Source organism: Dendropsophus ebraccatus, chromosome 4, assembly GCF_027789765.1.
Source record: "Dendropsophus ebraccatus isolate aDenEbr1 chromosome 4, aDenEbr1.pat, whole genome shotgun sequence".
NCBI classification, from domain to species: domain Eukaryota; kingdom Metazoa; phylum Chordata; class Amphibia; order Anura; family Hylidae; genus Dendropsophus; species Dendropsophus ebraccatus.
Window position 1 is genome coordinate 78,411,827 of NC_091457.1, and position 25,809 is coordinate 78,437,635.

The 25,809-nt window shown below is 41.5% G+C and overlaps 2 protein-coding genes across 5 annotated transcripts; both read right to left on the minus strand.

Moving 5' to 3' along the window:
• Nucleotides 1-903: 903 nt before the first annotated feature.
• On the minus strand, nt 904-3,949 carry TMED6 (transmembrane p24 trafficking protein 6). Its single transcript, XM_069966106.1, has 4 exons — nt 3,640-3,949; nt 2,190-2,316; nt 1,901-2,049; nt 904-1,522 (listed from the first exon to the last, which is right to left on the minus strand). The coding sequence occupies exons 1-4, from the start codon at nt 3,895-3,897 to the stop codon at nt 1,289-1,291; spliced, it is 768 nt and encodes a 255-aa protein (XP_069822207.1). The 5' UTR covers nt 3,898-3,949; the 3' UTR covers nt 904-1,288.
• Nucleotides 3,950-5,780: 1,831 nt separating this feature from the next.
• On the minus strand, nt 5,781-24,434 carry TERF2 (telomeric repeat binding factor 2). Of its 4 annotated transcripts, none has more exons than XM_069966103.1 (10): nt 23,851-24,434; nt 21,088-21,183; nt 20,110-20,240; nt 18,203-18,289; nt 15,673-15,816; nt 14,542-14,720; nt 12,998-13,405; nt 11,613-11,698; nt 7,186-7,232; nt 5,781-6,903 (listed from the first exon to the last, which is right to left on the minus strand). In XM_069966103.1, the coding sequence occupies exons 1-10, from the start codon at nt 23,996-23,998 to the stop codon at nt 6,745-6,747; spliced, it is 1,485 nt and encodes a 494-aa protein (XP_069822204.1). In that variant the 5' UTR covers nt 23,999-24,434; the 3' UTR covers nt 5,781-6,744. The 4 variants fall into 4 exon arrangements, with proteins under 4 accessions (XP_069822204.1, XP_069822205.1, XP_069822203.1 ...); XM_069966104.1 differs by having other exon boundaries at nt 12,998-13,216; nt 15,673-15,819; XM_069966102.1 differs by having other exon boundaries at nt 15,673-15,819.
• Nucleotides 24,435-25,809: the final 1,375 nt, after the last annotated feature.

Below are 25,809 nucleotides of genomic sequence, written 5' to 3' on the forward strand. Positions count from 1 at the left end.
CTAATGGAAACTGATCATGCACAACTTGTTGACTAGTACCTTAGCTTTTCCCATGCAGGGGGTTAGTTTTCCTAAATCAGGTTGCTAATGTAAAGACACTTATCTGCACTTCTGTGGCTACACTTTCTTAGCAACACCTGTCCTAGGTCGCTGGCTCAATACTAACTGCTGCACAAGCTTGAACATTTTACATCAGTTTAATTGCAGTGCGAGAAAATATGGATACCCCACCTATGATTTGCACAAAAGAGCAGAGTATGGTCGTGTATATAATTTTTTTGCCATCTCTGTGTCTGGTACTTAAATTTATTGGAGAAATAGTTTTGTCACAACGAAGATTATGAATAGATTGAGAATCTCAAGGAAAGATAACACAAGCATCAGCCAAAGAAGGCGCCAGGGACACATCTATAAAACGTTCTCAATCGTAAACCAGCAGCGGAAAAATGTCTAGTTTTCTGGCATTAAGGGACAGTAGTTTTCATTTAAGTGAAATGTTCAAGAGCTGTAGCCTAAAAATGAAACTAAATACAGAAGACTGCCACCGAAGGGTGTTTTTGCATGACAAATTAACACTCCCCAAAACTAAAGGCCCTTTTCTACAAATCCAATATTGGTAATAAGCGTTCCTAGGAACACTCTTTCACCAGATAAAATTATCATTAATGGCCACTCATCTCGGTCTAAACAGGAGATAATGCATTTAAATGGCCACGATTAATTGTACCACGTAAAGGCACTGCCAAAGAGTGTCAGTCTTGCTGATCGGCCCTTGGTTTTGAGGTGTTAAAGCATTCACCCTGTGTTCCTGCTGCACTGAACTGTCGCCCTTTTGGTCCCCTGAAAGAAGCCATAAAGGGGCACAGATCCACATCTGATAAGATAAAGACAGCGCTGCTCTAGTTTCTCACTTCAGACAAAATGTTTAATTAGGGAACAAAAGCTTATTACTAGATGAAGTATTAAAAAGCAGGGAGACTCAGAAAAATGTATTTTCTAAAAAAAAAAAAAATTCACAGAGTGCAGATAATTTTTTGAATCTCCCCTGTATTTTACCAAGTTGCCATAAATTCATACGATGAGGCAGATACACTTTTTTTGTTCTTTCTTCTTATATAACGGATAGAGCCATGCATACAGCATGAATATTAGTTAGTAAACCAATGGTTATAAGACTTAAGTTTTCATCTAACCATTAAGTTGTTAACAAGATATAAAAACAAAAATAGAAAGGCATGTAAAATCTTTCAGCGAAGATGCATCAGTGCAGCACTTGCAGTAGCTCTCCTCAGCAGCGTGGCTTCTGGGTCGCTGTCGTCTGCTTGTTATTGAAGAGACGCTTTAGGAAATAGAGCTGCAGGACTCCTGAGACCACAATAAGGATGCTGGTCCCCGCTGACCACCAGTTAACATAATGATAGTTGGACATCAGCCTGTAGTAGTCAGACCCCTTCCTCATGCGAGCAAAGTTATAATATCTCCACATATGAAGAACACGACCTTGTACAATCTGGGCACTTTGCTGGAGGGGAGAAACAACAGATAATCTATAGTTGTAGATGAGCATCCTTAAAGAGTTTATCGGAGTGTTACAAAAAATGAAAATTATTTTTAACTACTTTATGTTGGAATCATTCTTTCAGAAGCATTAGATTCTTCGGAATAAACAGAATAGTCTGGCATGACACTTGGAGATCATCTAGGGCAGGATCCGATGTCATACCAGACTTTTCTTTGCAATAGCAACACTCCTCTTTTCTACCAAATCAATAGCTGCTCATTTAAGTTTGGACAAATCCAATAATTTCTACATAAAGTTCAAATCCTACTCCCCAGTGTGTTCAATCCAGCAGCTCCCTGGGTTCTCTGTTATATTGGCAAATCTGGCTGCAGAGCTCACCTCAATAGATATCAGGGTGTCATTTAACTTCTGTTTGTAGTCCTGAGGGTGCTCGGGTCCTTGTCCATCGTAGAACACCCCAAAGTTGAGGTACACCTGGACTGAGCCAAAGCTGTTCTGCCAGTTATTTATACAGAGCTGATAAAACCCTAAGGAAAGTAAGCCAGGATTGTGTACAAAGATTCTGCATTAGGAGCCTTTGAAAAGACACAAGTGGACTATAAAAATATTTCAAGTGGTTTTGGCTGGCACCCCCTATGACCCAACAGAGGCCTGTCTATTATATTACCTGTCTCCTTGGTCTGGAAGTTGATTTGACCACGTATGTCCTTTGAGGTCTCAATAAGAAAACCCTGAGGATCATGGGCTGAGGCTGACACATGTCTGTCCTGCATGATGCCACTAGTCCATTGAACCTGTGGGGGAAATGTCATTTTACCAACTATTAGACACAAATACTGACATTGCTATCCTAACTACCCTGTGCATTGCAATGAATAGAAATCCTATGTGGACACATTGTTGGAGTGACTACAGGAGTAAAGTAATAGGGGTGAGAAAGCAGGAATGAGTCTGTGTATAGATGGTACAGGTCAGTGACTGGATGACCTAAGACAGTTCTCCTGACTATGTATTTTCTTACATGCCATATTTGTTATATCAAAATCAAAGACAGTTCTCAATAGCCTTCAGATTGGAAGAGCATGTCGCTAGGTACAGCAATATAGGAGCAGATAGTTGCATGAAGCCTGCTTCATTAAAGGGGTACTCCGGCGAATTTTTCTTTCAAATCAACTAGTTTCAGAAAGTTATATAGATTTAAAATTTTACTTAAAAATCTCGTCTTCCAGTACTTATGAGCTACTGTATGTCTTGCAGAAAGTGGTGTATTCTCTCAAGTCTGACACAGTGCTCTCTGCTGCCACCTCTGCCTATGTCAGGAATTGTTCAGAGCAGTAGCAAATGCCTATAGAAAACCTCTCCTGCTCTGGGCAGTTCCTGACATGGACAGAGATGGCAGCAGAGAGCACTGCGTCAGACTGGAAAGAATATGCCACTTCCTGCACAACATACAGTAGCTGATAAGTACTGGAAGACTAGAGATTTTAAAGTTTACAAATTTTAAAGTTACAAAGCTATATAACTTTCTGAAATTAGTTGATTTGAAAAAAAAAAAAAAAAAAGATTTGCGCAGGAGTACCCCTTTAAAAGGAGTTGTCCATAGTGAATACTGCTAATGTACATTGGAAGCACATCATGGTGAGGATTTTCAGAGGATTGGCAGTCTTAATGTGTCGCTCATTGATTGGCAGTTTCAATGTGTCAATATAATCTCCCAATATTACTGCTAGGTGTGTGTGCTACATCACATTTAGCACACGACAGGCTGTTTGCACTAGGAAAGGGAAGGGTCACCTTGGTATGAGTGATAAGGGGCTGCTGAGAACATTTTGGCAGGCAGCAGATGTTAAGGTTTCTGTTGTTGAATCAGCACAAGGGAACATGAAGAAAAGTGCTGTACTATAAAATGCAGGCATTTTACCTAATGGTCATTCAAACAAAACATGAGAGGACAGAAAATGTCTGCTGGCACTATAAGTCCCAGCAAGAAATGGTAGGTATCTGATAGAGATTACAACTTACGATTCCTGGATTCTACCATATCATACATGGACAATTTTTATAGATGACATAGGTCTGGGGGAATTTAACAAATGTAATAATGGTTGTCAACTCACCTCATATCCAAAGTAGAAAAAGCCATTCTGATGTGCAAAGTGCCAGAAGCATTCGGTACCTGCAGGACCCACCACAATGGCAAAGTCATAGCGATCTGCTCCACGGAATAAGGGCTGAGAGCTGTGACTGCTTAATGGCTCAGACTTCTGTGGTAAGCATGGACATAAGAGGGACAGGAGAATAGCAAGACAAAGCATGATGTGAGCGGGCAGGGGCAGCATCTGAGTGCTGTGGATTAGGTACACCTCAGCATTCATTAACCTGTCCAGCCCCCAGACAGAAGGGCTGTCCTGTTAGGATAGGGTAAGGGAAATGGACTTCTCAGACAAACCCATGGACTATAAATGAGCAGGTATTACATTTTTGCTTACATGGCACAGTGAATATTACATTGTCTACACATACTTACTTTATTTATCCTGTACTGATCTTGAGTAAGATTTTTATTCTAGTCACATCCAAAGCTTTATTCATAACTGGCTTCCACATCAGCACTGCTGACAGTCACACCCACAAATGAAGCACTTTTCTACGTCATGGGAGATACTATACTCTGATACAGAATAAAATACAACAGCTAATGTACACACTACATCTTCCACAATGCATTGCTTCATGTGAAATCGAGCAGTCAGAGACCCTCCTAAGAATGCTTTTGACAGCTGTGATATTTGCACTCTAAAAGAAGCAGAATCTACAGAAACCAATTCCTGGACAATAAACACTTAAAGTTTATTGATGAACACAACACTGTTGTATGTACAAAATAGTTTAAATATATGTTATATGGCACAATGTTATTGTGTGACAAAATGGCAAGAACAAACAAAACTAGAATGGCTGTTCCCAGCTTGCGCCTCCAGCAAATGTAAGCTATATACAGTAAAACTCCATAATGTGCAATTTTTATATTGGGGAATTCGATAAATCCTATTGACATTCAGAAAACTAGAGAATATAGCAGCCCCCCTCAGAAACAGCGCTCTGTCTGTCTATTGGCCATATCTGGTATTGTCAGTCATCCCCATTGATTGCAACTGACCTGCCATATCAGACCCAGCCTATGAAGAGAGTGGTGTGGTTTCAGGGGACAAAGGGAAATAAAGACAGATATCTTATTTTTCTGTAAAACCTCTTACTCCATGGCACAGCCACATAAAATATTGACTCATATAGGTCTCTATGAGGCTGGCAAGTTGTGTCAGGCCAGGATTTCGGGTGGTAACAGACACTAAGCTATAACAACTAAATATCTGTGTGCAAGTGGCCTTAGACCTGTCCATTTATTTAGTCCATTTTAGTCAGCCTTTTTTCGACACACACACACACACACAATAAGATGCAAACATTAGTACTGAACACTAGGAATAAAGAATGGCATCTCCATTAGAGATGAGCAAATTTACAGTATTATCGAAGCAAAGCTGTTTGTTAGCTTGGCTGTCGGCTTATCAGCCTACTGCCTTTGGCTTCTGTGCTGCTTTGGGTGCATGGAAAAGCTGGATCCAGCCCTGAGAGACTTCTCCCAGATAAGCAGACTGCCAAGATAATGAAACAATTTGCTTTATTAAGGCCATGTTCCGACTCTAAGAGACTGTCCGGTACTGCAGTACTGGCTGGATGATCTTCTCCGCTGAATTCGGATGCGGGCTCATCCGTGCGTGCCCGCACCAAAACTCCCCACTGAACACAATGGAGCGTGGCGCCGGAGATGGAAAACACAGTGAGCCAGAGAGTGAAGTACATAGCCATGCACTTCTCTCTGCTTGTTTTAGAGCTTTGTGGAGATCTAAACACACAGACCACAAACAATCAAAATTTTTGACATGTCTCTGCAACACGTCAAAAGTTTTTTTGTAATGACCCTCTTAAAATTGATTGCACATGGATTTATCTGAAAAAATATTTTGTCTGTTGTTAAAAGTTAAGGTGTTAAAGAGGTACACCAAGAGCAGTGGTTATCCGTGTTCCCCTTACTGCTGCTACTCAATGAAAGTGGATATATAAAGATAAAACTATACATTTATTTTAATGAAGTTATATCACTAAATAATATTACTATATTAAAGCAATGTATTAACAGAAAAAAAAAAAAAAACTTTCTTCTCTGGAGTACCCCTTTAAAAAGAGGACGGGGGGGGGGGGGGGGGAATGTACTAGACAATGTATTAACCTGCCACTAATCCAGTTAATGATCCAACAGTCAGTGCTTCCTTTTCTCCGCCATGACACAGGTAAGGCCTGCTCAGAAAAAAGGGAATGGTGACAGCAGGAACTAACACCATTAGGTATTGATGGCAAATAAGTACATTTTTGTGTTTGGGTGCACTTGAGTATTGCTTCATTCCTGGGGTAGCTGGGGGACAAACCAGGTGTAGCCTGCAATATTGGTAAAAGAGTTTTTTACCTAAATTTTTACCTAAAATATATATAACGTAGGAGAAATTACTTTGTATGACTGGGGTGATATCGCCGACAGGGCCTTAGAAACAGTTAAAACATCAGATAAGTTATAAAGCAGTATTAAAAAAGGTGCCTTCCAATGGGCAGGGAATCGATATGGTATGTCCACATGAAGAAATCCCGGCAGATCACCTGCCACGGATTCCGCAGCTCGCTCGCAGCCATGCGCATCTCCGCTGGTCCCATAGACTTCATTATATGGTTTGTCCGATTCCGTCTGCCTGAAGAAAGAACCCGCTCATTCTTCAGTAGGACGACGGAATCTGGCAACCCATAGAATGAAGCCTATGGAACCAGCAGAGATGGACGCAGCGCCAGCATTCACGAGCGAGTTGCAAAATCCGTGCCAGGTGATCTGCTGGGATTCCTTAGTGTGGAGATACCCTAAGACTCCAATAACATCACTCTGCAAGGTTGGGTTGTAAACCCAGCTCAACATTTGATTTTTAATGCTAATGAACCAAATAATAGTATAACGGCGACCGTTACAGACATATGGATGATGTAGAAGTGTGTCCAGCACACAGTGAGTTTTACAGTCTCCCAGAGACAATATAAGGCATATTTACAGTAGCTGGATAAGAAGCTAGATCATTCATTGGTGAAGGTGGCACTAGACATGACCCCTGTGATAAAGTCCTTCACACCAGAGAAAGTTTCTTCATAGTCCTCCACCTGTCCTTTATCATGATGGCTGTGCGCTGCTTGAAAGGATAGCTCCTCAAAATCCTAGACCATTTGCCTTCCCCATATTTTTCCACACCCATCTTTATCCATTCTGTTTCTTCTTCTGTCCATTTCTGCAAATAAAATTAAATAAAAAGAAAAAATGACATTACATACATACACATGCTGGCTAAAGTGAAAGCACTGCATCACATCCACTTGCGGGGTATTCAGCAGGCAAATCTGTTAGGTTGATATTCTTTTAAAACAAAGCTTTGTATGGCCCTTTAATTGTTGTATATGAAATTCTCAAAAGACATACAATAAATATATGAACCAAACCTCCAAAATACCCTTGTATCTAGATTGATATTCTAGAAACCACAAGTTAAAAAACCGCAGCACAGCCAGCTTACCTTCCTTCTTCCTGAACTGCTTGTGCTGTTGCCAGATTTTGAAGATCCTGCAAAAACAGATAAGTAATGTTTTATACTGAAGGTTGAAGCATTTTGATGCATACATCTTATTGACTTTTCCATGCACTTGTACTCCAGACGCTTTTTAACCAGGTGAGGACCAGTCTCCTCCTGTTTATGACCAGACACTTTCTACTTTTTAGCACACAAAAAAGTGAAAACATGTATTTGCTTACACCCTCTCAATACCAGGTTCACAAGCTAGGCCTGGTCTAGGTCTGGTGAGAAGCATCACACTCGTAAAGGATCTTTAAAAAAAAAAAGAGGACTCCAAGCCCAACGGCAGAGGCTGGCTACACAAGTTATTATCTCAGGAGGCATACTGGATAAATATGTTACAGACAGGGATTCCATACAGCCTTAACCTTCCAAATGACATTACATATTTCTACTAAATTACTTTTCCTTGTAGTCTACCCCAATAGACGTGTGCATTAATATTATTTTTAGACACATATCTTTATTCATGCATACATCTTTCAAGAAGTCAGAAAAACCATACCAAGCGTCAGTATTATATGTTCACCTATTTCTTATGACAATAAATAACCAACACCGCACTACTAGAGTAGTATATCAGTCCATGCACATCCAGCGGATTCCACTAAATCCGATATACAACAGCGATACTTATAGTAAGATGTGTCTAATGTGCGAGAAATACCTTAAAGTTGCAGCTTTTCAGTGTTCACTCCACGAGATCAAGGAGAATACTCACACAGATGCAAACTTTTGCGTAAATTTATTTTTCATTACACCGGTATCTCGTACAGGACTAAATCCAATGCTCACAGGCTGGCGTGTTCCACTCTCAGTCCAAACCATCCAACCTCGCGGCGGACGTTTCGGAGGACAGGCTCCTCCTTCCTCACGCATGAGGAAGGAGGAGCCTGTCCTCCGAAACGTCCGCCGCGAGGTTGGATGGTTTGGACTGAGAGTGGAACACGCCAGCCTGTGAGCATTGGATTTAGTCCTGTACGAGATACCGGTGTAATGAAAAATAAATTTACGCAAAAGTTTGCATCTGTGTGAGTATTCTCCTTGATCTCGTGGAGTGAACACTGAAAAGCTGCAACTTTAAGGTATTTCTCGCACATTAGACACATCTTACTATAAGTAACACCTATTTCTTATTACAGCTATACCATGATTAAAGGAGAAGTCCGGCCAAAGGTATTTTTTTAATTTAATATAAGTTAGACAAATTTCTAATGTACATTAATTATGGGAAATGCACATATACTGCTATTTCCCTTAATTTAGTAGTACATGCAGTGTTAGAATTCTGTCCCAAACCGTGACGTCACGAATGACTTGTAATTCCTATGGAGTGAACAGCAGGGGGCGCACTATATAGATAGAAGTCAATGAGTACCATTGACTTCTATATATAGTGCGCCCCCTTCTGGACACTCTATGGATTCAATTGATGTGTATGTAAAAATGTTATGTACAGTACGTTTTTGACTGAATACGTTTATGGAATACTTTGGGGAGCAAGTGTCCTTGCTCCCCAAAGTATCCCATAAATGTATTCAATGAATACATTTGGAGGGCACCGAGCAGGGAGGGAGAGAAGTGCCTATGCATCTAATTACCTCCCCCTCCCTCCCTGCTCGGTGCTGGACACATATACACAGTACTACTCCTCCCATCATCTGCTCATAGTATGGAGTAGTACCAGGGCCATCACTAAACAGTCCGCCCACCTCCCCGCCGCCATATATGCACTGTACTACTCCTCCCATCATCTGCTCATAGTATAAGCAGATGATGGGGGAGTAGTACCTGTGCTATCCCCATCACATCACAGCCCGCTACCCCTCCTCCTCCAAGCTTCAAACTTGTAACTATCCCGCCGCTGACTCCCCGCCGCCGGTCGCTGCTCTCTGTTCACACTGCATGCCGGCCGCGTCAGCCCTCCCCCACCCCGCAGGGAGCATGGCGCGCCCGATGCTTCCTGGTGTCCCCGGACGGCATGCAGTGTGAGCAGACAGTGGCGGTCAGCGGCGGGATAGTTACAACTTTGAAGCTGGGAGGAGGGGTAGCGGAGGGGGCATGAAGCAGCCCTTGTTTGAGGAGTGGCGTGGGCGATGTGATGGGGATAGCACAGGTACTACTCCCCCATCATCTGCTCATCTTATGAGCAGATGATAGGAGGAGTAGTACAGTGCATATATGACGGTGGCGGGGAGGGGGGTGGACGGACTGTTTAGTGATGGCCCTGGTACTACTTCTCCCATCATCTGCTCATACTATGAGCAGATCATGGGAGGAGTAGTACTGTGTATATGTGTCCAGCACCGAGCAGGAAGGGAGGGGGGAGGTAATTAGATGCATAGGCACCTCTCTCCCTCCCTGCTCGTTGCCCTCCAAATGTATTTATTGAATACATTTATGGGATACTTTGGGGAGCAAGGACACCTGCTTTCGAAAGTATTTCCTAAATGTATTCAATCAAAAACGGACTGTACATAATATTTTTACATACAAATCAATTTAATCCATAGAGTGTCCAGCAGGGGGCGCACTATATATATATAGAAGTCAATGGTACTCATTGACTTCTATGTGTAGTGAGCCCCCTGCTGGAGTGTTCAGCAGTGTGTAATAGGAATTACAAGTGATTTGTGACGTCATAGTTTTGGACAGAACTCTAACACTCCATGATCTACTAAATTAAGGGAAATAGCAGTATATGTGCATTTACCATAAATAATGTACATTAGAAATTTGTCTAACTTTCCATCGGTAATAACGGTCTTTTTAAGTGAAAGGAACGTTACTAAGTTTGTATTAATTCTGAAAGAATTAGAAGTTGGATTTTATATTTTATATCATGGAGTCCTCTTCCATTCAAAATTCCTCAATTTTTTTTTTTATTTTTTTTTTTTTTTAAATATGCAGGTTTAAAAGCTAAAACATATTCAGATGGGGTTTTTTTTCTGTGATACATATAGATTTATTTTTATATGTCACATGTTACTATTTATTTTATGATATCAGGAGACAAATTAAAAAAAAAAATTTTCACATTAAAAGGGGTACTCCAGCGGAGGCTGGGGGTTTGGCACTTTTTTGCTAGGACCGGGGAGGAGGTGGCTGAGGGTAAAGACGTCCACTCACCTCCCCGGTTCCAGCAGCCGGTCCCGCATCGCTCCCTGGTGTCTGATGCGGGCCCGAGACGATACGGATCCCGCCTCCATCACTGGCTGACTAAGCGGACCTGAGACGTCACGTCTCGAGCCCACGTCAGACACCAGGAAGTGGTCGGGAACCGAGGACCGGAGCGCCGAGATGCTGGACCTGCCGCCGGACGTCTTTTCCCTCAGCCACCTCCTCCCCAGTCCCAGCAAAAAGTCCCCCCCCCCCCCCGCTGGAGTACCCCTTTAATAACAGTTTAATACATTAAAATAGCTGTTTAATAGCTTTTTTTTTTTTTTTTAAAGTCTTTATACTTTATAAAGGAAATGTTTATAGGGGCCTAGGCTAGAACCTATGGTTTAGGCTTTTAGTGGCCATGTTTAATATTTTTTTAATGTAGTTTTTATTATTACCTTTAGAGGACCTTCGGGGGACATTTTAATATTAATATATACTATTAACATATACTTTTTTTTTTTTTTTTTTAAATTACCGATTTTCCCCGTAGCCCCATTGATATTCACTGTAGAGCTGCTCTGGGTCTCATGTGATCGATATGACGATTAGGAAGCATCATGTACACCTCCTGAACTGTATACATGGCACTCATTAAGCATTGTGTATGCAACATATGGGAAGGCAGGGATGGTAATAAAACATATCTGCTTTCTTTTATGGACAGACTGCTCCCCCACAGCTGCACAATGTTCATACAGCTGCAGAATCAATAACATCCTTGTAGATTGATATGCTCTCGCCTAAAAGCACTGGGAGTCATCTGACCTGGGTGTTTAAGTGATCTTGCAGTGATTTCTCCACTTAGGCTGGGTTCACACTGCGTTTTTTTCCATCCGTGTTTTTTAAAAAAAAAAAAAAAAAAACGGATGATAAACGGATTGCAAAAACGGATGCAGTTGTGTGCATCGGTTTTGATCCGTTTTTCTATTGACTTCCATTATAAGAAAAAACTAATCAAAACGGATCTGTTTTTTTTTTTTTATGGACACAAAAACGTTGCTGACACTTTTTTTTGTCCGTTAAAAAAAAAAAAAAAAAATGTATCCGTTAAACGGATTGCAAAAACGCAGAGTGAACCCAGCCTTATAAGTATTCTGGAAGAAAGCTATGGGAAACAAAGCCAGTTTGTCCAATTTTTGATAAATGAGGCTGAAGGTTTTCAATGCATGTTACTCTCTTTTACCATAACCATAGAACACACTTACTGTTTTCTTGAAACAAACTATCCTCATCGCTCCATGTGTCCTGCTCTTCCACAACAGTGTCCTTGTCTGGGACATGGTTGTCTGTTCTGCAGAAGAAACAGAGGCACCAAATCACTACCAAACACAAGTCTTATTACAAAACTGCCTCTGCTGTCAGACGTAGCTCCTGAGGGGCAATTCTCAATATTATTTAAAATATAAAGGGTTCTTACACGTTCACATACTATTTAACCACTATATAATAAATGATGTAACTTATGTTTCTGATTAAACGGGTATAATCCCTTAGGCTAGGTTCACACTGCGTTTTCAGCATCCGTTTAACTGATCCATTTTTTTTAACGGTCAAAAAAGTACTTTATTGTGCGTCAAAAAAGAAACGCATCCGTTTTGATCTGTTTTTTTTATAATGGAAGTCAATAGAAAAACGGATGCACACAAATGCATCTTTTTTTTGCAAAAAAAAAACGGATCCGTTAAACGGATGCTGAAAACGCAGTGTGAACCTAGCCTTAGTAAGCAGGTAAATTTGTCTGGGGTTCAAGTTTTGTCAGTTTTCTTCAATGCTTATTTTTTTTCTAAGGACTTTTTTTTCCCTTTATGTTCTTTTTGCTTCACAGGTTATCTTTTCCGTTTTGGGAGGAGGATAAACAAAATACTGTTCACATTAACTTACTTAACTTTTTAAAAAATTATATACTTTTATACTTTGGGTCATTTAGGACAAGGCAATATCATATACATGTTATTTTTATTCTTTTATGCTTTTTTTTAACTAATACACTGCACTTCTACAGTAGCTATGCCGACAAGAAACTTAGATAGCCACTGTATTATGCAATTTTTTCAGACACCCATAGCAGGCCTTAGGGCCTTCAGAAGGCTTCTGGCTGCCATGGAAACCAATCAGAAGGCATGTTGGTGGGCTGCCAATGTGGTGACAGAATCCCTTACATGGCAACATGTAAGACGTACTGATTGGTGGTGGTCCGAATGCAGAGATCCCCATTGATGCCTAAAAAGGAACAGGCAGCACTACAAAACTACAATTCCCATCATGCCTGGACAGCCTTTAATGGCATGATGGGAATTGTAGTTTTACAACAGCTGGAGGACCAAAGGTTCCCCATCCCCATGGGGTTAAATAGCCAGGATGAGTTTTTGCTTTGAGCTCTGCTGTTGCAGCAGGAGCAAAGCAGTCAGACACAGCCCTGTCCAGGATATTCTGAGCATAATGGGCCACTAGATCACTGTGACATATCATATATAAATAAAAGATGTCTTGGGATATTTATATTAACAATAAGGGGTTAAAGAGATTTGTGACAGGTTTACTTTAAATCTATACAATTCACATCCGGTAATGGAATGCATTAAGCGCTTACAATGTTTTCCTCCTTTTGCTTGTGGTAGGCGAGTTGAACAATCGTCGAATAGCTGCGCTGCTACGCTTCTGTTGCTGGGGCTTCACTACAATCTCCCTCTCCTCTTTATCTTCCTCTTCGATTTCGCTTTCCTGCTGACTGTCCGGTTCCATGACCAACTGGTGCAGAGTCACCAAACATCTCTGTTTTCCCATCTCACTTTTGGAAGATGTTTCCTCTCTGGGGGAGCAAGCACGGGGGCTCTTACTCTTATGGGTTTTAGCAGAGATACTTTGAGTGTTTTCCCTACAGAAGTCTGTCTCACATAGGTGTCTGATTTTAACATCTGGGTTCTCATCTTGACAGAGTAATAAGAACTTAGATCTTATAGCAGACAGGCTATACGTAGGACCACAGTCTACTTCTGACCTAGAGAGACAAGAAGGACATACAGCTCATGAATTCCAATTTCCACGTGGAGCCTGCCTTTTCATAGAATACATAGCTGGGAGGTCCTCAACCATAACAAAATCAAAATGAGATGTGTCACGATCGGAAAACATGGCTGTTTTCGTTATAGGGAAAAAAAACAAAAAACACTGCCACTCAAGGGTATGAAAGGTATTGCAGCTCAGCCATATCCACTGGAATATGGCTTAGCAGCAATACCAGAGGCAACCCAGAGTCTGCTACAGTGCTGTTTCTGGTGGACAGTAGCTATGTCTTTCTAATCTTGTACAACCCTACCAGGTTGGATAAACTATGCATGATCCTAAAATCATTGAGGCACAAGTCAATTTGGGCCTCGACCTATTCTAGAATTGAAGTTATTTGTGTATTGCTCATTAGTGAAAAGATGGGGTGGGCACATTATGAATAAATCTCAGGAGAACACTGATGAAATGGATATTAATGAGATGGTTGGCATAAGATCTTCACTACAAACCCCAAAATAAATCAGGTAAAACCCAAAAGGTGCCAACCCAGGTTGTTTGTCCTGAATCTGACGAAGGGGCGCCATAGCCCTGAAACGAGTTATTGTTGGACTGAATAAATCGTGTTTTATGTGAACATCGGTTTCTACTACGTTGTTTGGTGGTGAGAGCAATCTCCAGGTCAATTATTTTTTTTTTGTCATTTTTGGCACCTTTTGGTTTTACCTGACTCCATGGGTCCTTGCACAAGGAGCCCGGTCTAGACCTGTTGTGAAGACTGCTGCTACCCCAAACCCTGGGAGGTGTGTTGGACACACCATTACATGTGCTGTTGGGTGTTGTGGCTCTGATCCCACAATCCCAAAAGGTGAGCAGTGATTTTTTACATGTGTTAGATCATTATTTCAATCTAGAGGTACTACTCTATGAGGCGCTCTGCCTTTCTTTTTGTTCTTTGTTTCCAAAATAAATCTGTTCACTGGCTGTTAAGACACCATAGAAAAATCAAAGAGTCACCCATTGTAATCCATGGGCTGTAAATTAATTACTAATACTAATCCTTTGTCCACAATTTGGATTACAATCATAATCCAAAAATTAAGCTGTGAAATATTCCTTGAATATACTTACTCAACTTTCTTTTCCACATTAGTAACCACTTTGCTCTGGGATGGTGGAGACAGATGATGTGGTGTTGAAGTCTCACCCTGGGGAGATCCGTTTTCCATAATCGGCTCAGGTTGCTTATCTGGGCTAAGAGATTCCTTGGACTCCCCATTTAAATTGGGGACAGGATCTTTTTGTGCAAGCTTAAAACAAGAACAATAGGTTAGTAAGTATAAAGCTGGCCAAATACATTACTATTGATAAAACTATGGACACCTACAGCAGATGTCAGGGAGAAAGGGATCAGTCGGGTGAATTTCAACCTGCCGATCCTAAACCACATAGGAATCTGGCAGTGACTTTTTTCCTCTTCCCATGAGCCAAACTGAGCAAGCGAAAACTCCTGACGAAGCTGCCCTTGCACAGCTATATGCATGGAGTCACTGCACCCACTGTGTGTTTGGGACCTTGTGCACCAACAAGGTGGTATTGTTTACTATTCTTGTTCTGGCCCTTATGGGCCATTCATTTTCTATTTCTATACTTGTGTTTTCCCCTGTTTCCCTACCCACCATGTTGCTTATTGTGCTACCTTCACAGTGTGTTTCACCTCCCCAGGTATTGTTTGGGCATGTAGTTGTTTGATTTGAAATGTTTATGTCTTAGCCCTTGTCAATAAAGCTATTTTGCTATTTTATAATAATTTTCTAGGTGTGCACTAATCCTTGATGCTTGCCTTTTTAATGTTTTTAACTGAGCAAGGAGGCATAAGGAAGATGATGGTGGAGAAGGCACATCAGGAATAGCTGTCGGTCATCAATATTAGATAAGCAGGGGCATGACTCCTGGAACCCCACAGATCAGCCCATACACTTAGTGGTATTTTTATATTCCTAAACTGCAGTCAGGTGTGGATCGAAACATTGTATGCTGTACTTGGCTTTGCAATAAAGCTTTGAAGTTTTACTCTATCTGGATGCTGTTGGACTCTGTGAATCATGTTACACTGATCTATACTACTGGGATTGTGGGACTCCAGTGTGCATCCCCAACTACTTGCAATTAGATCCATTGGTGCTGCCTGATGACAGGTGGTACTTAAATATTTTTAAGACAGGATATGAATGGCTATATTAGATAATGGCAATGTCTTACCTTCAGCAGGGAAGATGGAATCTTCTGAATCTGGTTCTCAAACATACTATAAACCTTCTCTTTGATTGTAGACAAGGAAAAATTTGCAATTAATGGATGTTTTAGATTCTTCTCTTGGATTATATGCATCAGATCTGCACGTAGCTGCTAAAATATAACACAATAGCAGTGAGAAGGGCTAGAAGAGACGTGATCTGCACACAAATTACTATAAAGGTGATATATATATAAATATATTATATATATATATATATATATATATATATATATATATATATATATATATATATATATATATATATATATATATATATATATATATATACACACACACACAGAAGCAGGAGCTTTATGATGCCAGCAGCTATACCCATGGACTTCTGTGTCCTCCCAGTCAAACCAGGTGTAGTATATGTTCCTTTATTTCTATACCACTTATTCTTGAGTGCCTTACATCCCTCAGATCAGTCCCTGTCCCCAAGGGGGCTCACAATCCAAATGCACCTCTAAGGGTATGTTTACACCAGGCAGAGTTTGTTGAAAACATTTTCATGACTGTCCCAATCATCTGGCTTAGGCCCCGTTCCCACTGAGCAAAAATAGCGGAATTCCGCGGCGGAATGCAGTTAGCCTCCCTCTCATAATGGGAGTCTATGGGAGGCGCGCGCTCCTGCTTTGTCCGCGCTGAAGAATGAACATGTAAACACAATTGCTAACATTTGAACAGACAATGCCAATACTTCACTGATAGTAGGCCACATGTGATTACTTTGTTTTTTAAGGAGCCCATACACATGTAATATTGCAGGAAATGCAGAAAAATCAGTTTAACAAAATGCTTCCATGTGGGACAGACACAGAATCTCAAAGCTATTCTCTTCACTAGAAGCTGAGGCTGCAGTACTCCGCTGTTATACTGAATTCATTCTCAGTGCAATGAAGGTGCCGCACGGCTGATTGTCGGTGTGCTGACACAGCACCCATGCCAATTATTAACAGCCTATCAATAGTTTATTTCCCTTTAAACTGTACCTGTCATTAGACAGCTTGTCCCAATCAGCGTGCAGTGGCTACTGTGAGATCCGCTACGAGGTAAGGTCCTGGCAGGTCTCTGTGAATTACATACTGCGAGTATGCGAGTGCGAGTATGTAATTCAGCCACCCCCTAAACCCCTTCATCGGCTATCTGTATACATTCCCAGCTGTCTGTATACATTACCTGTCTCCTTGTTGCACGGGATCCTGGCTTCCTGCTCTGCCACCAAGCCAATCAGTGTGTTGACAAGCCACAGCCCTGTATGTATTCACAGGGACCTGCCAGGACCTTACCTCGTAGCGGATCCTGCAGCGAGATTTCCGCTGCGAGTTGTCCTGTGTGAACCCACCCTTAAAGGAGTTTTTGAGGACTATATTAATATGTTATCCAAACAATAGGCCTTCAGTGGGCCTTACTTCTGGCACCCCCTTTAAATCAACTCATCAATATTGTAGCCTGTGAAAAAGCTGTAAACCTTACCGTACACACATCCGAAAAAGGTTAATATCCACAGCTTCTTAAAATATAAGATTCTTTATTCCAGCATCAAAACATAAAAAACAAACAAAAATTGTGAACAGTGAGCTAAAAAACACAAACGCAGCGTTTTTTAGCTCACTGTTCACAATTTTTGTTTGTTTTTTATGTTTTGATGCTGGATCAAAGAATCTTATATTTTAAGAAGCTGTGGATATTCACCTTTTTCCGATGTCTTACGGGATGTGGCCCGCAATAATGTTTTTCCACGTGCTTTGGGATACCATTGCCAACTGAGTTAACCACTACAGCGTTTTGGTGAGCGGACATTTTTCCTATATTTGCTTATACATACACACATACCTAATCTTCAGATTTAAAGTTAATTTTTTATTAAAGTTTTGTATTGCCCCCCAAAAGTTATACAAATCACCAATATACACTTATTACAGGAAATGCACAAAAAGTGCTTTTTTCCCTGCAATTACTACTGCATCAAGGCTTCACTTCCTGGATGAAATAGTGATGTCACAATCCGATTCTCAGAGCTGTGCAGGCTGTGGCTGCTGGAGAGGATGGCAGAGGGATGATCAGTGTCCCTCCAGTGCCCTGTGTCCCTCAGTGTCCCCCTGCCATCATTCCCTCCAGCAGCAACAGCCCACACAGCTCTGGGAGTCGGGTCGTGACATCACCATTTTATCCAGGAAGTGAAGCCTTAATGCAGTAGTAAGTGCAGGGAAAAAAAAGCACTTTATGTGTATTTTACGTAATAAGTGTATATTTGGGATTTGTATAACTTATAGGGGGCAATACAATACTTTAATAAAACATTTGTCGGACTTCTCCTTTAGCCAATATAAGTAGCTGAATTCTGAAGCAATCAATGTTTCATTGAAACAGACAGCAGGTGAGATTCTGTGGCGAAGAGTTCCGCCGCAAAATTCCACTGATTTTACTCTGTGAACTGGCCCTAACAACAGGTGGTGTGATGTAGTGGTAATGCTTGCTGCTACTCACTCTTGTACTTCTGCTGTTAGTAATGTGCTTCTTCAGGATACTCCTGGCTCTGCTAAACTGCTGCTTCTGAATACAGGCTACCACTGCCTGGAAAAGAAACAAGACAATAAATAAGACTGTTATGACGACCCACACATAACTCCAACCTATTGCTAGAATAAGCAGAGAGAAGCAATTGGCTCCTGCAGGAATATTGGGCTCATTCTAGTTATTTGTGGGGGGTCTAAGCACACAAACACCAACCAATCTAAACATACCAGGAGATAAAGAAGTTTAACATCACCTTGGTACCAGGTCTGGGTGGGCAAGTAGAAAGGTGGATGCATGCTGAAGTGTTTGCAATCCCCAGTGCCAACTGATAATATGCAAAGATGAAAGAGTCCAATAATTGCTATTAAATGCTGTTGGACTCATCTTTGCATGTCTCTATTACATGTCAAAAGTTGTTTTAAATCACTGACACTTTAAGGTAATGTAAACTACAAAGAGCTTAAAAACAGGAAACAGTATAAAGCACTCTGGACAGCTGCAAAGCTTTTTGTGCTACAAAAGAAACAACAACGAGCAATCTTATTGTCTTATTTGTTGCAATCTGTCTATCTTATCTTAGCTGGCTTTGTAATTGGCTGTGTGTGGGAATATGTAGAAGCACTGTAATGTCAATTGTTCAGCCAATACACCTCCCCAATATTGTCAACAGTTGTGTCCAGCTGTCCAAACTTTGTAGCTCTAATTGTAAAACCATGTACCTATTGTGATTGAGAAATACATGCATATGCAAAGCAATGGAAACATTACGTCAATACCATTCATGGTCATCAGTGGTCTACATAGACATTTTTGAAAGCGCATCACCCTCCTTCAAAACTTACTATAAAAGCCGGGGGTACGTAGCTTCTAGTCAGCCTCAGCTGGGACCAGGAATGGAAGGGGCCCAGCACCCTGGTGGTCATTAAAGGAGATGAGCATAATATACAAAGGGTTTCCCCATTTCATTGTGGAATAACTATGCATCAGTCCCATCTGTAACTGCAGCTAAGTACTATTTATGTTATTAATCTCTTATCTTTGTATAATTCTGTGTGATTATAGCCTTCTTCAACTATCAAAAGCAACCGATTACAAAGGTCCAGAGAGGTTTCTGGTATCCTATAGGATAATTTTTTTTAATCAAAAACCTGTTATACTATACTCCAAATAGAACGGGAAAACTCAGTAATAATATGATAAAGACATGACATATATATAAAAGAACATGAACAAGGTTTACAAGAGTTATAAGTAGTAATCTCTTGTAACCCAGGAGTGTGCTTTGTAAGAAATGTGATGAAAGCAATCTGCTCAATGAGACAACTGTGCAGGTGCATTCACATGTACAGGACCTGCAGCCGATTTGAAGCTGCAGATTCAAAATAAATCTGCAGCAGATCCTGTACGTGTGAACCCACCTTAAGGCTACTTTTTGTGGTTAAGCTTTTGACAGCAAGTAAATGCCCAGTAATAGACCGTTGAAACCAAAAATCCAGACTGAAACATATGGAATATTCTTTAGCTGATATTAAAAAATTAAAATGGATGGATCCATCTATTACCACCATCATGCTTTTGGAAACCATAGAAACCACAACTCACATGTGAACCTAAGGAAACGTTTCTACACTTGCCGATTCAGACTCCCTCCTGCAACTGCATAATGCACACAGGGGAATACACCTGGGAGGAGATATCCCCTAAAAACACCCATCATTTCAGCAAAGAATCATTATCAGAAGAGGGTATACATCTCAAAGCCACAAATTGTTGTCCATTGGACATGATTTATGTAAAATGTTCTTTAAAGAGAATTATCTAGGAGATCTACAGTGACCTCCAGATTTAATAGAAACAGGTATCAGCTAAAAACTTACTGCTTCTTTAAGCATTTGCTGGTTTGTATTGATGAGATCTGTAGGGAATGTCTTCTCCTGACTCATTGCATCTAGTATTCCAATAGCGGATTCAAGGGGAGTCTCATTCTTTTCTTCATCAAACGTGCAGTCTGAAGATACAGAGACATTCATTGGCATACAGAAAAAGAAGGAATGACTTTCTTTCCAGTGTTAATGATAAAAAAGTGTGAGAAATAAATATCTCATGTGCATGCTTGCTTTGAGTTTACAAGATAATATTGCTCTTAATCTTCTTGGGGGATACCCAAATGATGGAAAGGAAGGGTCCCTTATTAATAAATTATGGTCACTCGCTAAGGTGATGGTTTCTCGAAAATGGATGGCCCTGCTTCCCCCTACATTGGAGGAGTGAAAAGTATTGGTTCAAAAGGTTAATAAGTTTGAGGAGATCTCTGCAAGGAGACAGCCAGAGAAGGCTCTCCGGAAATATAATGTGTTATGGGCCAAATGGAATAGGGGGTTGATGGATTAATGTGCCTCTTATTACTTCCTCCTCCTAATTATTTTTTCTCTCTCTCCCCTTTTTTTTTTTTCTTTTGTTCCCTCACTTATACGATACTGCTGTCTTCCATCGGCTGGGTTGGGGGGTTGTAAATTTTACGTGCTTCTTATGCATGGAACTGAAAAATATATATATATATATATAATCTCTATCTATCTCTCTCTATCTCATGTGCAGGATGAAGATAAGTTTTCCAATGATCTCCGAAGACATGAGAATAGGGTTTCCTCCATATAGGTTTTATATATCACTTTTTACTTCTTAAATCTGTGGCACAAATCCACAACTGAAGCCTTGATTTCTACTACTGACTGGTCAGCAGATATGCATGCAGAATAGCCCCATAGTAATCCAATGGAACCAATGTGTAGCTTTTCTAGGAAAACATATGAGGGAGGTACCTTCCATCCAGAAAAGGAGGTTTTAGTACTTACCAAGATCCCCCCCTTCTTCTACACAAGACAGAAGCTGCATGATCCGTAAAACCTGGGAGTTCTGTTCCCCACATTTTAACCGTCTCTGGATTAAAACTAGAGAAAAGAAAAATAAAGATGTTAATTAACATAGTAAAAGGATGACAGATACACTATTCGGCTACGTTTCCATGTGGTTTAAAGTTAAATCCTTAGGCTAATGGAGCAGTATGGAGCACTTGGGGCAGACTACCGCCCCCAATGCCCCAAACCGCAGTATTAGCCTAGAAATTTAACTTCAAACCACATGGAAATGGTGCACAGGTGAAATGGTGAAACTTACCTTCATCCTCCATACGAAAAAAGGGCCATATCAGCAGGTAAGATTATTCTAATCTACTGATAGTTTCCATTTAAAATTGAAACACCAAAAAAGAAAAGCTGTGGCATTATGGAAATGTTAAAGCAGTAGTCCCACAAACACTAAAATTGGCAGGCAGGCAGGGGGGAGAGAACATAATAAACGTGTAAGCTCACCTTTCCTCGTGCCTCTGCTGCGACGCTCCTTGGTCCAGTTCACAGCAGCCAGATGTCATCATCTGCTGGAAATCGGGTACGTCACATACTCGGCTCTTCCAGCAGCAACATCGGACCTGACGTTGCAGCTAGCAGAGTTGCAGGATCCCAGCTGCTGTGAACAGGACGCAGGAGCGGCAGTATGAAGCACAAGGAGAGGTGAGTTTACTGGTTTATTTTCCCACCCCTCCCCCCACCTGATGATTTTAGTGTTTGTAGGACTTCTCCCTTAAAGTGACTGTACCACCAGGCCCAGGCTGAAGCACTGGAGGCGGGCTGACCCACCCTTAGGGGGAGGGGGTCTTGGTTACAGTATGCACACGACACCACTTTTCTCACTAGGATCAGCATATGTCTTAGGCTAAAGATATACTATGCCATGAGCTAAAACCCATTACTATGTACGATTTCTTGGCTACCATATTAGGCATTACCATACCTTGTCTTCTTTTAACCTATCTATGTATATGTTCAACGTTATTGGTCAACTCGTTGGAACATGCTCAGAGAGTTGGTCAAGCTTTGCTATAAATAAAGTGGACTCACTCCACCATGGAGTGAGGCATTTGCATACGACTGGTGTATGACTGTCTACTCATTTTGGCCAGACATTCTTCCCTTCCTCCATACCAGGGAAGTTCGCAATTTGAAGCTCACAGACAAAGTAACCTGGGAGATCCATTTTGAGGTCTCAGTCGAAATTGCTCTAACAAAACCCCTGCCCCTCTATTATAGGGTTCTATTGAATCTAATGGAGTCACGTCATGGAGGGGCTGGGGTTTCTTCCCACTGGGGGTGGGTCGGCACGCCTCCAGTGCTTCAGCCTGAGTCTGGTGGTACAGTCACTTTAATGATTTAAAAAAAAAAAAAAAAAAAAAATTATATTTATATATATATATATATATATATATATATATATATATATATATATATTTATTTATTTACAGCATGAGGAGGTGGGGCCTGAAGATGCATCTAGCGGCTTGACTGGAGGAGACAAGCCAGCTCACAAGCAGCATGGCTGGTAAGTATAGTCAGCCGCTTGAGATCTTTAAACTTGATTTGTCATGTTGTGTAAAGGCAATGTAAACAAGCCCAGATCTTGCCAATTGGAGCTCATTTGCTGCCTCCACAGACGACAAATGGTGTAAAAAGGACCCTATTAACTGCTTTTACAGTTTACACAGAAGCTGTCACAGTGTTTGCCCTCTTATGAACTCCACAAAAGGTGGCAGCCAATTGTTATAAATCCTTTTCAATTATTCAAAAGTTCCTGGTAAACCTAGGTGAAACACCAGGTAGGGTCCACAGTTTTTGTGTACGTTTAAGGGAGAAGCGGGGAGGGGGGGGGGGGACATAAAACACCACTATTCACCTGTCCAGAGCCGGATCGGTTTTTCCGGGACCCCTGCCTCCAGGATTATCTTCTCAGATGATGTCACGACCCGGCTGATTAACAGCCCACTCAGCCAGTCAGTGACTGGGGTGGGACGCTGCTCCAGTCACTGATTGGCTGAGCGGACTGTCAGCATGGTCAGGCATTTTCCCAACTCAGGGAAATGCGGAAGGGGTGCTTCTGGCCCAGCAATTTCTACTTTAGGGTATAAACCCACACACCGTATACGCAGCGTATTTACTTCTGCGATACGCAGCAAATACGCAACAAATACGCCGCAGATTAGATCTAAATAACTGAACACAGCATCAAATCTGCAGCGTATTTGTTGCGTATCTGCTGCGTATACGGTGTGTGGGTTTGTACCCTTAATGTAAAGATCAAACAGATGCTGCTGTGTGCCATATGACAGGATCTGTTTCGTGTGTATATATATATATATATATATATATATATATATATATATATATTTATATATATACACACACACACACACACGTTTATGCTGTGTACAATACCATAGTCGACTACACTTTTGTATACATGAAGAAGAAATGGTCACAAGAAGCAGCATACACCCGGGGAAGGGGAGTGCACAAGACAACTCCAAATCTCCTTAACTGAACCCAGTGATTAGCTCTGCACCATAACCTAAAGGGGAGACCTGCCAATAAAACATAACCTGATGCTCTCTCTACTTGTTGCTTGTAAACACACTACAGTACTACAATGATCCTATATAAACTGTCAGCTGGCGCCCCCTTTGGTGCCACCCAGTATAGCAGCCCTCACACCACATCTCACGCACTTACTTGAGACCATATCCCGGATCTGCACGAAGTCCTCGTTTCTGCTGTTCTTAAAGGCATCCACGTAGAGATGAAAGAAGTATTCCAGCACCCACTGATTCACTACAGGCTCCAGAGCCGAGAGGCCACTGTCATCAGAGCTACCCTCCATTCTCCTAATACGAAAAATTCGCCGCGAAAGGTCCCACTTCCGGTGACGGGGTCAGATGACCTGGAAGCAAACATCCGCCATGATGGGGAGGGCGGAAGTAGATTGTGCGGCGATATAATGTGTTATAGTTAGCGAAAATACATAAAAGCATCAAATGCAATCCGCTCCTTCATGTTTTACTGCCATTACAATATACACATCTGTAAGTCCATACCGCTCCTCCCCCCAACAGGGCAACAGAACCGCCCCTAAACGTCGGCACCGCCCCCTTGACGGCAGAACCGCTGCTAAGCGTCAGTACCGCCCCCTGACGACTGAATACCGCGGTGTCTGAATCATCACAGATTGTTCTGTGAAAGCAACATGGGCTGAGAAGTGACTTGGGTAGAGTTTAGTGTCCTACATTTATTGGTAGCAGCAGAACATAGACTGTTACCTGTAACAACAAAGAAGGAATAAAAGCAGTAAGATGTCTATAATAGATTTTAGGCAGTACAGGTTTCAGATGATAGGTACTAGAGATGAGCTAACACGCCTAGAGAGGCCGAATACCATCCTGATCGCTCTGCCATTGTATCCCGCTGCCTGGATAGATGCATCCCTGTGAGACCTATGTATCCATGTTTCCAGGCAGCCCTAAGAATGCATCCATCTTTTCAGGCAGTGGGATTCAACCGCGATCAAAGCCGTGTGCCCTTCCCCCAAGAAAAACATTGTCAGCACTGTGGTACTGCATTTCTAGGTTAGGTGAGGTTCACATCACATTTTCGGCCCAACAATGGGCTACATGTCGGGAATCTAGGAGAAAAGGATGCTAAAGTAGGCCCAGCGTGGGGCCAATGGCTCCGTTGACTCTTCCACGCTTTTCAGTCCTGCACAAAAGAAGTACAGTGGTACCTTGGTTTAAGAGTAACTTGGATTGAGAGCATTTTTCAAGAAGAGCTCACAGTTTTTCAAAATTGTGACTTGGTTTAAGAGCATTGCTTTGGTTTAAGAGCTCCCTGTACTGGGTGGGAGGGGGAGTGGGGCAGGGGCATGGTCTGCATAGCGGGATCTACAGCACTGTACTCTGACCTATGAAGTCTCCCTCACCTTTCAAATCATAGCAGATCCACTTCAGGCTGGGGCTTACATCAGGGGACAGGACTGTGGGGGGTAATCTCTTCATAGCTGTAACCCCTTTCTCCCCAGACAGAGAGTGCTGCATGTATGTGCCCACATCTGAACTGCTCATTCCTTCCTGCTCCCTGCAGTATCTGTCAGCCCATCCTCTCCAATACTGTACAGTAACTTATAATATGATATTATATAAGATATATTATATGATAATATAATATTCAGCTGTTTCTAAATGTTTGTTTCATTTGTTTTACATGTTATTCAGAATAATAAAAAAAAATATTATTTAGGGGCATGGAACCAATTTTCTGCATTACAATTATTTCTTATGGGAATTATTTGCTTTGGTTTAAGAGTAATTTGCATTACGGTCCCGGAATGAATTTTGCTCATAATCCAAGGCGCCATTGTATACGTATGGGAAATGGACAGAACATAGTCACACAATGACTACATCCTGTCCATACAAGTCAACTGAGCCATCGGCCCTACGCTGGGCTTCTGCATTGATTTTTCCTAGATTCCCGACATGTAGCCAAGCAATAGGGCAAAAATGTGATGTAAACCTAGCCCAACAAGGAAACTTTAAATACCATTGGGACTACCCACAAATAAATGCCTACATGGGGGATATTAACTAACAGCGTAGCTACCTGCACAGAGAAATCTTACCCCTATATGGATGCGGGGGG

What these genes read in the sequence shown, in the direction of transcription:
- TMED6 (XM_069966106.1), bottom strand. Translation starts at nt 3,897, where the DNA reads ATGAATGCTGAGGTGTACCTAATCCACAGCACTCAGATGCTGCCCCTG. An exon ending in TTTTCTACTTTGGATATGAG is followed by an intron (nt 2,317 to 3,639) that starts GTGAGTTGACAA and finishes TTTCCCCCACAG; the next exon opens with GTTCAATGGACTAGTGGCAT. An exon ending in ACACCCTGATATCTATTGAG is followed by an intron (nt 1,523 to 1,900) that starts GTGAGCTCTGCA and finishes TCTCCCCTCCAG; the next exon opens with CAAAGTGCCCAGATTGTACA.
- TERF2 (XM_069966102.1), bottom strand. Translation starts at nt 23,998, where the DNA reads ATGGAGGGTAGCTCTGATGACAGTGGCCTCTCGGCTCTGGAGCCTGTA. An exon ending in GATCCGGGATATGGTCTCAA is followed by an intron (nt 21,184 to 23,850) that starts GTAAGTGCGTGA and finishes TCTTTTCTCTAG; the next exon opens with TTTTAATCCAGAGACGGTTA. An exon ending in GCAGTTCAGGAAGAAGGAAG is followed by an intron (nt 6,904 to 7,185) that starts GTAAGCTGGCTG and finishes TTTTATTTGCAG; the next exon opens with AAATGGACAGAAGAAGAAAC.